General features: G+C 48.5%; 1 protein-coding gene across 3 annotated transcripts in view; it reads left to right on the top strand.

Annotated features, from left to right (window-relative positions):
- STARD8 (StAR related lipid transfer domain containing 8) overlaps positions 1 to 12,729 on the top strand; it is a 67,523-nt gene extending 54,794 nt beyond the window's left edge. For all 3 annotated transcript variants that reach the window (XM_081870812.1, XM_081870811.1, XM_081870813.1), the window contains 9 exons: positions 592 to 765; positions 2,466 to 2,625; positions 4,392 to 4,590; positions 5,598 to 5,808; positions 6,556 to 6,670; positions 7,767 to 7,991; positions 8,164 to 8,381; positions 9,087 to 9,263; positions 10,678 to 12,729. In XM_081870812.1, the coding sequence (XP_081726938.1) occupies positions 592 to 765; positions 2,466 to 2,625; positions 4,392 to 4,590; positions 5,598 to 5,808; positions 6,556 to 6,670; positions 7,767 to 7,991; positions 8,164 to 8,381; positions 9,087 to 9,263; positions 10,678 to 10,795 (1,597 nt within the window). In that variant the 3' untranslated portion in view covers positions 10,796 to 12,729. The remainder of the gene's footprint in view (positions 1 to 591; positions 766 to 2,465; positions 2,626 to 4,391; positions 4,591 to 5,597; positions 5,809 to 6,555; positions 6,671 to 7,766; positions 7,992 to 8,163; positions 8,382 to 9,086; positions 9,264 to 10,677) is intronic.
- Positions 12,730 to 13,488: the final 759 nt, after the last annotated feature.

Below are 13,488 nucleotides of genomic sequence, written 5' to 3'. Positions count from 1 at the left end.
TACCATGGGTGGGTTGTACATTAGTTTTGAAGACAGTTCCAGGCACCCTGTGGGAAAGCCCGGGAGCAATTACAGAAGCCAGCAAGTTCTCTTTAGTCAACTAAACCCATGGCGGGAAAATGTCCCAACTCAGGTTGGAAGTTTGGTGCCCTCTAGCGAGCCGAAATGGAAATAGCACCCCTGTGAATTTTGGTACCACTTAGATGTCTGCATCTTTGTGATGGCACCCCAAAAATATAACAGCTAAAGTTTGCTATTTCTCCTTTGCTGCATCTGACCTTCAAAATAGCTAGACCCCCCATTTCTTTTCATGAATTCATTTCTAAATAAGGTTTCTGCTCTTTGTGGATGGAGGATTCGACTTTTTGCCTTCTGCACATTCCTAAGTTGGACTGAGGATGACCCGTGGGGTCCCTTCCAATTCTATGATTCTAATCGTGATTCTGCCTTGATCAGACCCCACCTCTAGTCCTGTGCCCCATTCTGGGCACCACAGTTGGAGCTGAGCTGAGGGTCCACTTTGAGTGGCAGGTGGCAAAGCTGGTTGAGGTTGAGATAAATCAGTGACGTCTGTTCTTCCTCCCCAACCAGGAAGCTTCGCTGGCACAGCTTCCAGAACTCCCACCGACCCAGCCTGAACTCTGCTTCCTTGGAGATCAACCGCCAATCCGCCGCCCAGCTCAACCTCCTCCAAAAATGCTCCCTCCTTCGCCTCACAGCCATCATGGAGAAATACTCCGTCCCCCACAAGCAGAGCTGGTCATGGTGAGTCAGCACAGAGATTCTGCCAAGGAATGTTGTGGTCTGAAATATCCATTAGAAAGTGGAGAAGGGAAAGGGAAAGGCAGGAGTATTTGGCCCCGGGCATGGGGGTTAGAATAGATGTCCCTTGAGGTACCTTCCAGCACTACAATTCTAGGATCCTGTATAGCATGTATATATCTTTAGTTGAATGGTATCCCATTCAACTAAAGATATATACATACTATACAGGATCCTAGAATTGTAGTGCTGGAAGGTACCCCAAGGGTCCAAGGATGGGACGCGGGTGGCACTGTGGGTTAAACCACAGAGCCTAGGACTTGCCGATCAGAAGGTCAGCAGTTCGAATCCCCGCAACAGGGTGAGCTCCCATTGCTCGATCCCTGCTCCTGCCAACCTAGCAGTTCGAAAGCACGTCAAAGTGCAAGTAGGTACCACTCCGGGGGGATGGTAAACGGTGTTTCTGTGCGCTGCTCTGGTTCGCCAGAAGCAGCTTAGTCATGCTGGCCACATGACCCGGAAGCTGTATGCCAGCTCCCTCAGCCAATACAGCTAGATGAGTGCCACAACCCCAGAGTCGGTCACGACTGGACCTAATGGTCAGGGGTCCCTTTACCTTTACCTTTATCTCCAAGGATGCTTCTTCAAGGGCACTGCCCTCATTGGGCTAAATAAATTGACACACCTCTGAAGCCTGTTATCCATTCTCTATCTGCCATGTGTGTGGCAGAGCAGATTATTAATGCAGAAACACAGAATCAGGGAATTGTTGTGGTGCAAGGGACACCCCCCCCAGCCATTTAGTCCAACCCCTTGCACTGCAAGAATGGCAGCTAAAGAATCCCCAACAGATAGCCATCGAACCTCTGCTCAAAGAGTGCCCCGCAACTTCCTTTACCTATTGTGGGAGAGGGTAAGTTTTTGTAAATGCTGATGGGGCTTAGGATGTGCATTCTGTTGGGGGACAGATTGCAGTGGCAGGAAAAGAAGGAAAATAGACAGTTTTGAGGGGGGCTGGGGGAGGCAGTGTTGAACTTCCCAGTATATTTATTCTCTTACTAGGGAGAGAAGAGGACAGGCCTTTATTACCTAGAGCACAAGGTGGAAGGAGCAGCATCTTACTCTGGGAAATAAGGCAGGAATGTGCTAATCAAAACTGCCCCCTGCCAGGAATGCTTTAGCTTTGATTCCTGCATTGCAGGAAGTTGGACCAGATGAGCCTTGAGTTGCTGCCTGGGGACCTGGGGACTCCCCGCTTCCTACTCCATCCTTCTGATGCCAAATTGCTGTATTCTTCCCTGCATTTGTTTAGTTTAACTGTTTTAGCCATATGGTGGGTTTTGGGAGGTGTTTGTGTGTGTCGGGGGAGAAAAAGAGCTGGGCCGAATCCTGTTCAGGCTGGGCAGGCAGCCCCTGGAGACACACATCCCCCCCCCCCTCCTCTGCTTTCCTTTGACAGAATGGGACAGGCATTCCCAGCAAGGGCCCACAATCCCTTTATTTATTTTTCTATAGTATTTTCATTTAATTGCTCCGTACAGCCCAAATAACAAAACTTAAGGCTTCACAAAACAAAACACGTAAAAATGAAACCGAACTGGACCAAGGTCAGCAATGGGATGCAAGAGAAAACGATAAAAGCTGCTTATCTGGATATTTGCAATTCCCTATTGACCACCCCCACCCTTTCTTTCCTCCGGCAGGGCGGTCCCGAAGTTCATGAAGAGGAGCAAGACCCCCAACTACAGGGACAAGAGAGTCTTTGGGGTCCCACTACTCATCCACGTCCAGAGGACTGGACAACCGCTGCCCCAGAGCATTCAGCAGGCAATGCGCTACATACGCAGCCAGTGTCTGGACCAGGTGAGGGGACCTTGGCAGGCTCAGCCAGGCTTTGCCTGGGCCACAGCCCCTCTGAAGTCTTGGGGTGCCAGCAACCTGCCCCTGTGGGGGTCTGGTCTCCTGCAGCAGCCTTCGCCAATGTATTCTTCTCTGGCTGCCTTAGATGGCAACACCCACCAGCTCCATCCGGCAGGGCTGTTAGAACCATAGAATTGTAGGGCTGGAAGGGACACCAAAGGTCATCCATTCCTGCCTCCCGGAACTACAATTCCCAGAGTTCCCTGGGAAGAGGGATTGGCTGTTAAACCCCTCTGGGAAATGCAGCTCTGCCAGAATTATTATTTATTAAAAAAATAAAATTGGGGGCAGAAGTGAGAACGCCATCCAATGATACACAGTTGAGGCCACATCTCTGGCAGGATAATGTAGTTATGGGGAGACAGAGTCTCTTTATAATGCCCTGGACTTGGAGCAAGAAGGTGCAGGGGGTTGTAGACCCATTTACTTGGATGTGGGTGGCACTGTGGTCTAAACCACAGAGCCTAGGGCTTGCTGATCAGAAGGTTGGTGGTTAAAATCCCTGCAACGGGGTGAGCTCCCGTCGCTCGGTCCCAGCTCCTGCCAACCTAGCAGTTCGAAAGCACACCAAAAAGTGCAAGTAGATAAATAGGTACCGCTCTGGCAGGAAGATAAATGGCGTTTCCATGCTCTGCTCTGGTTCACCAAAAGCAGCTTGGTCATGCTGGACACATGACCTCGGCCAATAAAGTGAGATGAGCGCCGCAACCCCAGAGTCGTCCATGACTAGACCTAACGGTCAGGGGTCCCTTTACCTTTACCTAATACTGACATACTTGATTAAGATACGGAAATTTGTTATGTTAGGTCCTAAGATATCCCTTTTATTTCATGATGTTGGCAATGATGCCTGACATGTCATAAAATTCTACTCAATATTGATCCAGAGTAGATTCCAATATATAGTTAGCAGAGTAAAAACTTATACACGTTGCAGGATTCCCAAAAAAATAGACCAGAGGCAATTAATATTTCATCCAGCAGAGCTTTACTGATACTGAAGGCAAATGAGCATAATGGTCACAAATCCAATACTTTCAGGATTGGCACTGTCCATAAGAAATCCAGGTGCAGCAGACTTGACTTTAACTTACAGTAACTTATAATAAGACTAAACCTTAACAGTAAGCATACTATGTACAGAACACCACACCAGAAGGAAAAGAGAAACAGAAACTGAAACCCAGAGTCCTTCTGGCCTATTATTATCGTCTGCATGACCTTGACAGAAAGAGATAAGAGAACCAGTTTAAGCCAGTTGTACTCAGCTTCTCTGAAGGAATAACCCAAACATCACGAACCTTCTGCTTGCTTCTTTCACACAGAGAAGCTTCCAGAACCCTCTTGAATTAATTAGAATAGGGAAGATCTCTACACATCAGATCAATACTCAGTATAATCAGTACTAAGAAATACTAACTGACATGACATTCCATTTTAAAAAGCACAACTTTTAAACAGGAGGCACCACAAATCAAACCTCCGCTGCAGAGTCCTGGTCTGGACGCTCTGTGAAAATGTCTGAGAATCACAGAACTGTAGGGCTAGAAGAGACCCCATGGGTCATCTAGCCCAACCCTCTGCAAAGTCAGCTTGACCAGTGTTGGGACTCAACACAAGAGAAGCCCTCAGAGCTCTTTGGCTCAAGGGTACTTGCATTTTCCTTCATATGATCTTTCCCTCTCTCTTTCTCTGGGGTCTCCGAGCAGGTCGGCATTTTCCGTAAGTCCGGGGTCAAGTCCCGGATCCAGGCCCTGAGGCACATGAACGAAGCTTCCCCAGACCATGTGAGCTACGAGGGCCAGTCGGCCTACGATGTGGCCGACCTGCTCAAGCAGTACTTCCGTGACCTCCCTGAGCCCGTCTTCACCAGGAAGCTGATGGAGACATTTCTGCAGATTTACCAGTGTGAGTGGAGGTTCTGGTTTTGTTTTTATGGCCTTACCAGCAGGGGAAGCAATGGATGAGGGATTTGTTTATTTGTTTTATCTATACACCACCTTTGCCTCCAAAAAGCACGAGGTGATGTATATGGTTATCTTTTCTATGTTTTCAGCTTTCTGTATTTATCTGTGTTGTTTTAATTTGCGTAAGCCGCCTTGAGTCCCGGTCTGGGAAAAAGGAGGGATACAAACAAACAAACAGTAGTAGTAGTAAATAAACAATCCTTTTGGATCATCCCAGCATGGCAGAAGAAAGCAGGAATTGCTTTGCGTATTTTCCAGGAGGTAAATCATAAGGTTGACATCCAGCTGAGAAGATGTGGGGCTGTCTCTAGCTAGGGTGTCTGAGCAGAATAATCCCAGGTGTCAGGGGCCACTCTGGGAGGCTGTTTTTCAAAAATATTTTGACAAAAATACAAATCCAATATTTCCCAATAAATATGCATATTTTGACTTCCCCCACCGTTTTTGCCATTTCTTATATTTTAAAATTTGTAACACTGCATTTCCTTCCTTATTCCAATTATTAAGAACTCCCTCGTTTTCCTTTAGCATTAATTTTAACTGGTTTAAGTTAATCCCGCTAATGAACTTACCGTATATGTGTACAATAACATTTCAAATAATCCACAAATTTCCTCCGGTCTTTGATAAAGTATTCCCCTGCTTGGTTCCTTATTGCTCCCATAAGATTTGCCATTTCGGCATAGTCCGTTCGTTTAGTCTGCCACTCCTCCTTGGTTGGTACAGAATCTTCTTTCCATCTCTGAGCATAAATCTTATTGGCTGTGGTCCAGTCTGGCAGGTTATTTGTCCCTCGAGGACCAGAAACAGGACCAAGGAAGCAGATCCAAGTACCACTGACTGGCGTAGGTGATCTGGGTTTTGGGTTTTGGAATGGGGTTTGGGGATCCAGCTCTGACATCCTTCTCTTCCTCCTCCTCTTCCTCCTCTTCCTCCTCCTCCTCCCAGTTGTGCCGAAGGACCAGCGTCTGCCGACGGTGCAGGCAGCCATTGCTCTGATGCCCGACGAGAACCGGGAGGTGCTGCAGACATTGCTCTACTTCCTGAGTGACGTGGCCTCCGCCCAGGAGAACCAGATGACAGCCGGGAACCTGGCGGTCTGCCTGGCCCCCTCTGTTTTCCACCTCAACGTCTCCAGGAAAGAGAGCACTTCTCCCAGGTAAGGCAGTGGGTAACCACAAAGCCAGGCACTGCAGATCTCTCCTCTCGCTTTGCTCTTACCTGCGGGCACCTGGCTGCGGGCATCACCTAAGGCAGGCTCAGCAGGTTGCAGGGTTCTGCAACACCTGAGGCTCTCTCTAAGAAACAAGGCCATCCTATGCAGTGGTGCGTCATGGTTCCTACATTGGAGGGGGTTGGGATGGATGACCCTTGGGGATCCCTACAGTTCGGGGATTCTGCAAACTTTGCCCACAGCTCCTTCCCACCCCCAGCATGTCCCCAGCACCTAGGCTCCCCATTGATTGTCACGCATCTGAGATGCAACAGCCTCCCTCCATGGAAGGCCCCTGCTGCTGGGAATTCTGGGTGGCCCTCTCATGGCATACAGAAAGGCTTTGGCTGATTCATGGCAATCGTGCAAGAGTTTCATGCGCCAAACTTTTTTTAAAGAAAGAGGGGCAGGTTGTTCTTCGTCTTGGTCACCAGGTGGTTAGAAAACAGTACCTAAGGGGTTTTATTAAATAGGATTGTCCTATTTCAAAAGGCAAAAATCCAGACACAAAAGGTTTTTGAGCTTTTTTTGCTCAAAAAATGAAGTTTTGGAGCAATTTTTTTAGGAAATTCGCCAAAAATACAACACTTCTGACATGGGTTACCTTACGCCCATGTGCTGAATTGCCAAGCGTTTCCCTCAAAGCTCTTTCCCCTTATCTCCTGTCTCCTCTCCCCTCCTCACCCTGGTCAGGATGATTCACAAGCGAGCCACGATGGGCAAACCGGACCACAAGGACCTGAATGAAAACCTGGCAGCCACCCAAGGCCTCTCCCACATGATCACGGACTGCAAGAAACTATTTCAGGTACTGTCCCTCGGCTCAGGCTTTGTTGTTGTTGTCATTCCAACTTCTCAATTAGCACTTTTAAGAGGGTAACCGAAATTTGCATGATAAAGACTGACAGTGCACCTGCTTATAGCGGCTGGAATGACCACCCCTCCATTTTGGAGAAACTTAGACAGAGTCAATCTTACTATTTGACACACTAAAGTGTGGGATATTGCCTTGGGGGGGGGACAACTAGTCAATAAGCTGAGAGTCCTTTGGGGGCCAGAGAGAAAAAAAAGGATGGTTTGTACTTGTTTGATCTGACTTTATTTCATTCGTAAGCAAGGAGGGACATGGCCCAGGATCCCCTTTGGACTACGAATGAGTTTGGCTGCTATTGTGACCCAGGGCATTTGAATACTTAAATTGCTTTCCCTTGATATAATAGGGTCCATGCTTTGCAACTCTGTCTTGTTTAAGCATTATGCCTACTGCTATAAATAGTTCCTGTCTCTACTTTCCACGCACTCACATGCCTGTGGTTTGTTTATTTTGGCTTTATTTTGTACCTGTTTCTCGTTCGGCGGTAATTGTGTATGGACTATGTTTATTGTCATCAGATCCTGTTTGATAACACTGCATTTTGCAGAATTCTGTAGGACCTGTTTTTGGAATATTAATAATAATAGTAATAATAGTAGTAGTTGTAGTAGTAGTAATAATAATAATAATAATACTATTTAAGAACATCAGAAGAGCCATGCTGGATTAGGCCAATGGCCCATCTGACCCAGCATCCTGTTCTCACAGTGGCCAACCAGATGCCTGTGGGAAACCTGCGTGCAGGATCTCAGCACAAGAGCACTCTGGAGCAAAATTTACCTGGCTCCCAAAATGTCCTAGAGCTGCTGCATTTGCTCTGATTAGATCAGCCCTCCATTCCCCTCTTTAGCTTCCTTTGACCTATATGGGACAGATTGTGAGAAGCAAAGCTACAGGGAACCAGGCAGAGGGCCTTCTCGGTAGTGGCACCTGCCCTGTGGAACACCCATGATTTCCCAGGGGATTCCTGTTTTCGCAGGCATCCGGTCTCTGCCCACATCTGCTAACAACCATGGCTTTGCCTTTCCAGATCCCCCAAGACGTGATGCTCCAGCTTTGCAACTCCTACTTGGCAGCAGACACCCAGCCTCTCTCCTTCTCCGAGCTGATGGGCCGGAGCCTGCAAGGGGAAGGCCGGGATTCCCGGATTGACTTGGAAGTCAGTATCCAAAGCCTGCTCAAGGAGTCCTTCGACCGCTTCAAGGGGTGGCTTGGCATGCCTGGACCCCTCAACACGGAGATCTCGTGCAAGAAGGTAAGAGGAGATGGGAGGCTGGACTCTCCTCCGCTGCAAGAGGTGGAACCTGGAGTCCTTGAGCTGAGATTTCTGCCTTGCAGGGGGTTGGGCTGGATGACCCTCAGGGTCCCTTCCAATGCCGCAACTCCATGATTCTACGGAATGACACCTTGCCTCCCTGCCTGCTCAGGTGGGGGACGTGCACCCCCTGCGCTTGTGGAAGGTGTCCACAGAAGTAGAGGCACCCCCTCAGGCAGTGCTTCAGCGGGTGCTCCGGGAACGGCGCCTGTGGGACGAAGACCTCCTGCAGGAGAAAGTGATGGAGACCCTGGACCACAACACAGAGGTCTACCACTACGTGACGGACAGCATGGCGCCCCACCCCCGGCGAGACTTCCTCGTCCTCCGGTGAGAGCCAGGAAATATCAGTGCATCTCCCTTACCCCATCCAAGCGGCCGTTTGCTAGCCAGCATTGCTACCTCCGAACATTGAGGGAATCCTCTTTTAAAGCCATCTAGGTTAGCGGACATCCGTGCCTCCTGTAGGAGCAAGTTTCATAGTTTAACAATTGCGCTGTGCAAAGAAGTTTTTCTTTTTCTTTTCTCTAGCCTGAACCTTCCAACATTCAGCTTCATTGAATGTCCATGAGTTCTAGTGTTATGAGAAAGAGAGAGGGAGGAAAAAATTCTCTGTCCATTTCTGCATGCCACACCTACTTCTATAAACTCCTATCATGTCGCCTTTCGCTTGTGTTTCTTCTAAACTGAAAAGTCCCAACCTTTCCTCTTAGGGGATTTCCTCCACCCCCTTTGATCATTTTGGTTGCTCTTTTCTGAACCTTTTCCAACTCTGCAATATCCTTTTTACAAGAACATCTTTAATAAAAACGAATTTAAAAATGAAAAGCATATTGCAAAGTTGGAGAAGGTTCAGAAAAGAGCAACCGAAATGATCAAGGGGATGAGACAACCGGAACTGTACCCAGGATTCCAAATATGATTGCACCATAGATGTATATAATGATATTGGCAGTTTTCTTTTCAGTTCATATCCTAATGATCCACAGCCTGACTGTTCCTGCTCATCTGCTTTGTTTTGTTTTTCCTTTGCAGAAAATGGCGCTCAGACTTGCCCCGAGGAGGCTGCCTTCTCGTGTCCTTATCCCTGGACCATAAGACGTTGCCCCTGGAAGGTGGGGTCCAGGCAGTGGTCCTGACCTCCCAGTACTTGATGGAGCCCTGTGGGATGGGGCGCTCCAGAGTGACCCATATCTGCCGTGCAGATCTCAGGTGAGCTGTCCGGTCAAGCCTATAGAATCATAGAATTGTAGAGTTGAAAGGGACCACCAAGGGTCCTCTAGTCCAGCCCCCTGCAATGCAGGAATCCCAGTTAAAGCATCCCTGGCAGATGCCGACTTGACCTCTGCTTCAACCAAGCAATTGAAATGTCCCCTCACTTTCACTACTTGGGCTTAGGATCCTGTCTGCTCATGATTATCCTAAAGATGACCCCTTAGCCTTTCTATTGACTGCTGCTCATATGGAGATAGACAGATGTTGGGAAACTGGTGATGGGTTGAACACAGATTCTTGGTATAACAGAGTATGGCCAATAGCATTGGCTGAGAAACTAACATGCCAAGTGAGAGCGGCAAACACAATCCATATTCCTTTTATAACATATAGCAAATGTTTATTGAATACATACCGTATTTTTCGCCCTATAGGGCACACCGGCCCATAGGGCGCACCTAGTTTTTTGGGGGGGGGAATAAAGAAAAAAACTTTTCCCCCCCAGGCGTGGGGCTGGGGCGGGGGAAGCCCAAGCTTCCCCCGACCCCAGCCCCCAGAACAGGCTGCTATCCACAAGCCTGGGGAGCCCTTGCAGATATCTGCCCGAAGGCTTGCGGGTATCTGTCCCCCGAGCTTGTGGGACTGGCGGTGGGGAGAAGCGCTGCTTTCCCCACCGCCAGCCTCCAAACTAGGTCGGGTTTGGAGGCTGCTGTCCGCAAGCCTTGGGAGCCCGGCGGCAACTCCTGCCAGGCTCCCAAGGCTTGCGGATATCTGCCCGAAGCCCGGGGTGCACTGCGCAGTGCTCCCCGGGCTTCGGGATGCAGGCTGCTGTCCGCAAGCCTTGGGAGCCTGGCGGAAACTCCCGCTGGCTCCCAAGGCTTGTGGATAGCTTCCTGAAGCCTGGTGCGCACCGACCCCTCTCGCTCTCGCTCTCCAGGCTTCAGCGAAAGCCTGCATTCGCCCCATAGGACGCACACACATTTCCCCTTCATTTTTGGAGGGGGAAAAGTGCGTCCTATAGGGCGAAAAATACGGGAAACAGTTGGGACTCCGGCTGGAATCCGCCCAGCCAAATGAAACTTTTAACACATGGCATGATAAAAGTCTGCCATTTTATCAGGACAAATTACTTGTTGTTTACTGTTGTAACAATTGTTTTCTTAAAATTTATCATCTGTACCATGAAAATAAATAAATCGGTTTTTTTGTTTGTTTTTTAACCCTCCAACGAAGGAGAGTCCTCCACCAAGTCCGTTCCACTGTCCAACAGCTAAAGCTCTTGCCGATTGCCTGGGCATCTTCCTACTCCTCCTGAGACTTCGATGGAGTCTCAGTATCAATGAACAGGGAATCCCTCTTGTGCAGTGTGGAAGATGCCCCTCACTAACCTGTTACTCTTTTGTCTTTCCAGGGGACGGTCTCCAGACTGGTACAGCAAAGTTTTCGGCCGCCTCTGCGCCATGGAGCTGGCCAGGATCCGAGACTCTTTCCCGGCACTCGACCCAAGTGGTCCAGAGACAAAGATCTGAAGGGGGCTTCTGGCGCTCTTGGACTGTGGAGTGGCTTCAGCCTTCACTAGAGGGGAGGAGCTTTTCCAGGTGCCTGAACACCTGCGAACTGAGCAGCCTCTGCCCCTCCTGTCCAGAAACATCAGCTCTTCAAGGCTGAGCTGCCCCGAGGAACAGAAAGGTCTCCATTCGTGACGGTGCCCTTTCCTGGTTGAGCAGTGTGCTTCAAGTCTGGGAAGCCATCTTGGAGGTTCCTTCTCAAAGCCTCTGAGGGCTGTCTGTCCACTCCCCACACCACCAATGGATCCAGCATCCAGATACCCATTTAGCTGTGATTCCTGCATTGCAGAGGGTTGGATTGGATAACCCTTGGGGTCCCTTCCAATTCTACAATTTCAGGGGAAAGGAGAAGAGCTGGGCCACAGGGGTGGAGGTGGGTGAGGAGCATCTCCACCTGCAAATCTTCTATGGTTGTGGGCTGGCAAGGAGGTCCACCACCAGCCAAAGGAAGACAGTCCTAGGCTAGGTGAACCCAACCGTCTGATCTAGCTAAATAAACTAGTTCTGGGTTGGATCTGATGGCCCTCAAGGTCCCTTCTCGCAACTCTACAGTTCTGTGATTCTGTGGCTGCAGGATTGATGGAGATGGCGTGCAGAGGGATGCCAGAGGAGGGCAAAGTTGTCTACAGGAGTCAGGGAATGACGCTGCAGGGAACAGGGAAGGTTAGTTGGCGGTCAAGTGTGTGTAGGAGGCATTGCAGGATGAACAGCCGTGTTGTAGCACATGGGGGCAAGAGGGTATGTATGTGTGTAGGAGAGGGAGAGAGGGAGCCAGGAAAACATTATTTTATTCCTATTTGCTGCCATCATTCCTGCATGGCAGGGGGTTGCGCTTAGAAGACCCCAGGGTCCTTTCCAACCCTATGATTCTTATCACATGAGTAGCACAGAACTGGAAACTAAGTCCAGGTGTTTCCACTTTTGCACCGGATGCCTTTCACTTAACATGACAAAGAGCCCATTGGCTCAGAGATATTTGATGCTATTCTTGGCAAAACCAAAGGGCAACGGATGCAGATGAGTGTGACCAAAGCCTGGGGTCTTGTGTCCTCTGAGGACTCGTGTCTTGCTCTTGAATGCCAACTACATGATTCCATTGGGGGTTGGGGGGAGGAAAAGAGACGTCACTGCATCCTCCATCAGATGGCTGTGATTCTCTGATCTTTCTAAATCAATAGTTTGACATTGGCTAACCTTGGCCTGTAAGTAACCCAGTTTTTATTTTATTTTTCCGTAACCGGGGGTCCAACTGACTAGGCAGCATTCCAGCTGGAAGGCATGAAAACTTTTCCAATTTTTGTTAGAGATCTAACGGTGTCTGTTCTGCGGGTGATCAATTCAACGGCTCTTGTCAACTCTTGCACTGCAGAGGATCAGAGTAGTGACTTTTGGGGGATCCTTCCAACTCTTACAATCCTATAGTTCTATAAATCATTGGAGGTTTTTAAACCGAGGTTGGATGGCCCACTGTCAGGGATTCTTTAGCTGTGATTCCTGCATCGCAGGGGGTCAGACTAGATGAAACTTGGGGGTACCTTCCAACTCTACATTCTTTGGATTCTGTGAACTCAAATAGAAATAACTGATGTAACATTTGTGGGGGTATTTTTTGTCTTACTAATACCTTGGGGGTGGGGCTGTTATTTCTCTAATCAGTTTTTCCTCTCGCACCTATAAATATTGTACAGTTGTAATATTTAATATATAACTTGAGTGGGAGAGCATTTGGACAGAGGTGTGTGCGTGTGTGTGTGCGCGCGCGCGTGTGTGCGTGTGTGCGAGAGGAAGAAGTGTATTTTGTATTTAAAGGGTTTTTTGTACTAAAGCCGTTGCGGGGTGTCAAAAGGAGAGAGGAAATTCCCTGTCTCTGTGTAATAAATAAAGTACTAACCTGGTCACTGGCTGCTGATGAATATGATTATTACAACACCTAAAAGACGTGTTAAAAACAAAATTACAGGAATAAGGCAGGTCCTACAAATATAAACCCCAAATGTTGAACACCAGGGTAAAGCCATGTGTCTTTAGCATTCGCTAGAAGCGGTTCAATGTAGGCACGCCTCTGCAGGGAAGGGTTTCAACAGCTTATGGGCCACCACAGAGAAGGCCCTTTCCCACCCCTCACCCTGCCAAGATGTAATCTCAGAGCCTTTGTCTATAATCTTTGAGAATTCTTGGAGGAAAGGTCCCTGAGGACTGGAAGAGGGCCAGTGTTGTCCCCATCTTCAAAACAGGGGTGGGAAGGGAAGACCCAGGCAACTACCAGCAGGCCAGCTTGATGCTGATAGAAAGGTAATATAACAGATAATTAAACAGTCATTCTGTGAACACTTAGAAAAGAATGCTGTGACTACAAAGAGCCATGCATAGGTTTTGAGTTACAAGCTTGGTAGATCAGAGGAATGCTGTGGATGTAATGTATCTTGATTTCAGTACGGCTTTTGACAAAGTCCCCCATGATATTATTGCAGAAAAGATGGTAAAATGTGGGCTGGACAATGCTACTGCTATGGGAATTTGCAGCTGGTTAACTGACCAAACCCAAAGAGCGCTCACTAATGGTTCCTCATCATCCTGGGACAGGTGGTTTGCCACAGGGTTCTGTCCTAGGCCTTGTGTTGTTCAATATCTTTGTAAATGACTTGAAGGACTTT

This window comes from Podarcis erhardii, assembly GCF_964252035.2.
Source record: "Podarcis erhardii genome assembly, chromosome: 7".
In the NCBI taxonomy this organism is placed as follows: domain Eukaryota; kingdom Metazoa; phylum Chordata; class Lepidosauria; order Squamata; family Lacertidae; genus Podarcis; species Podarcis erhardii.
This window is presented reverse-complemented; position numbering and strand designations above follow the sequence as displayed.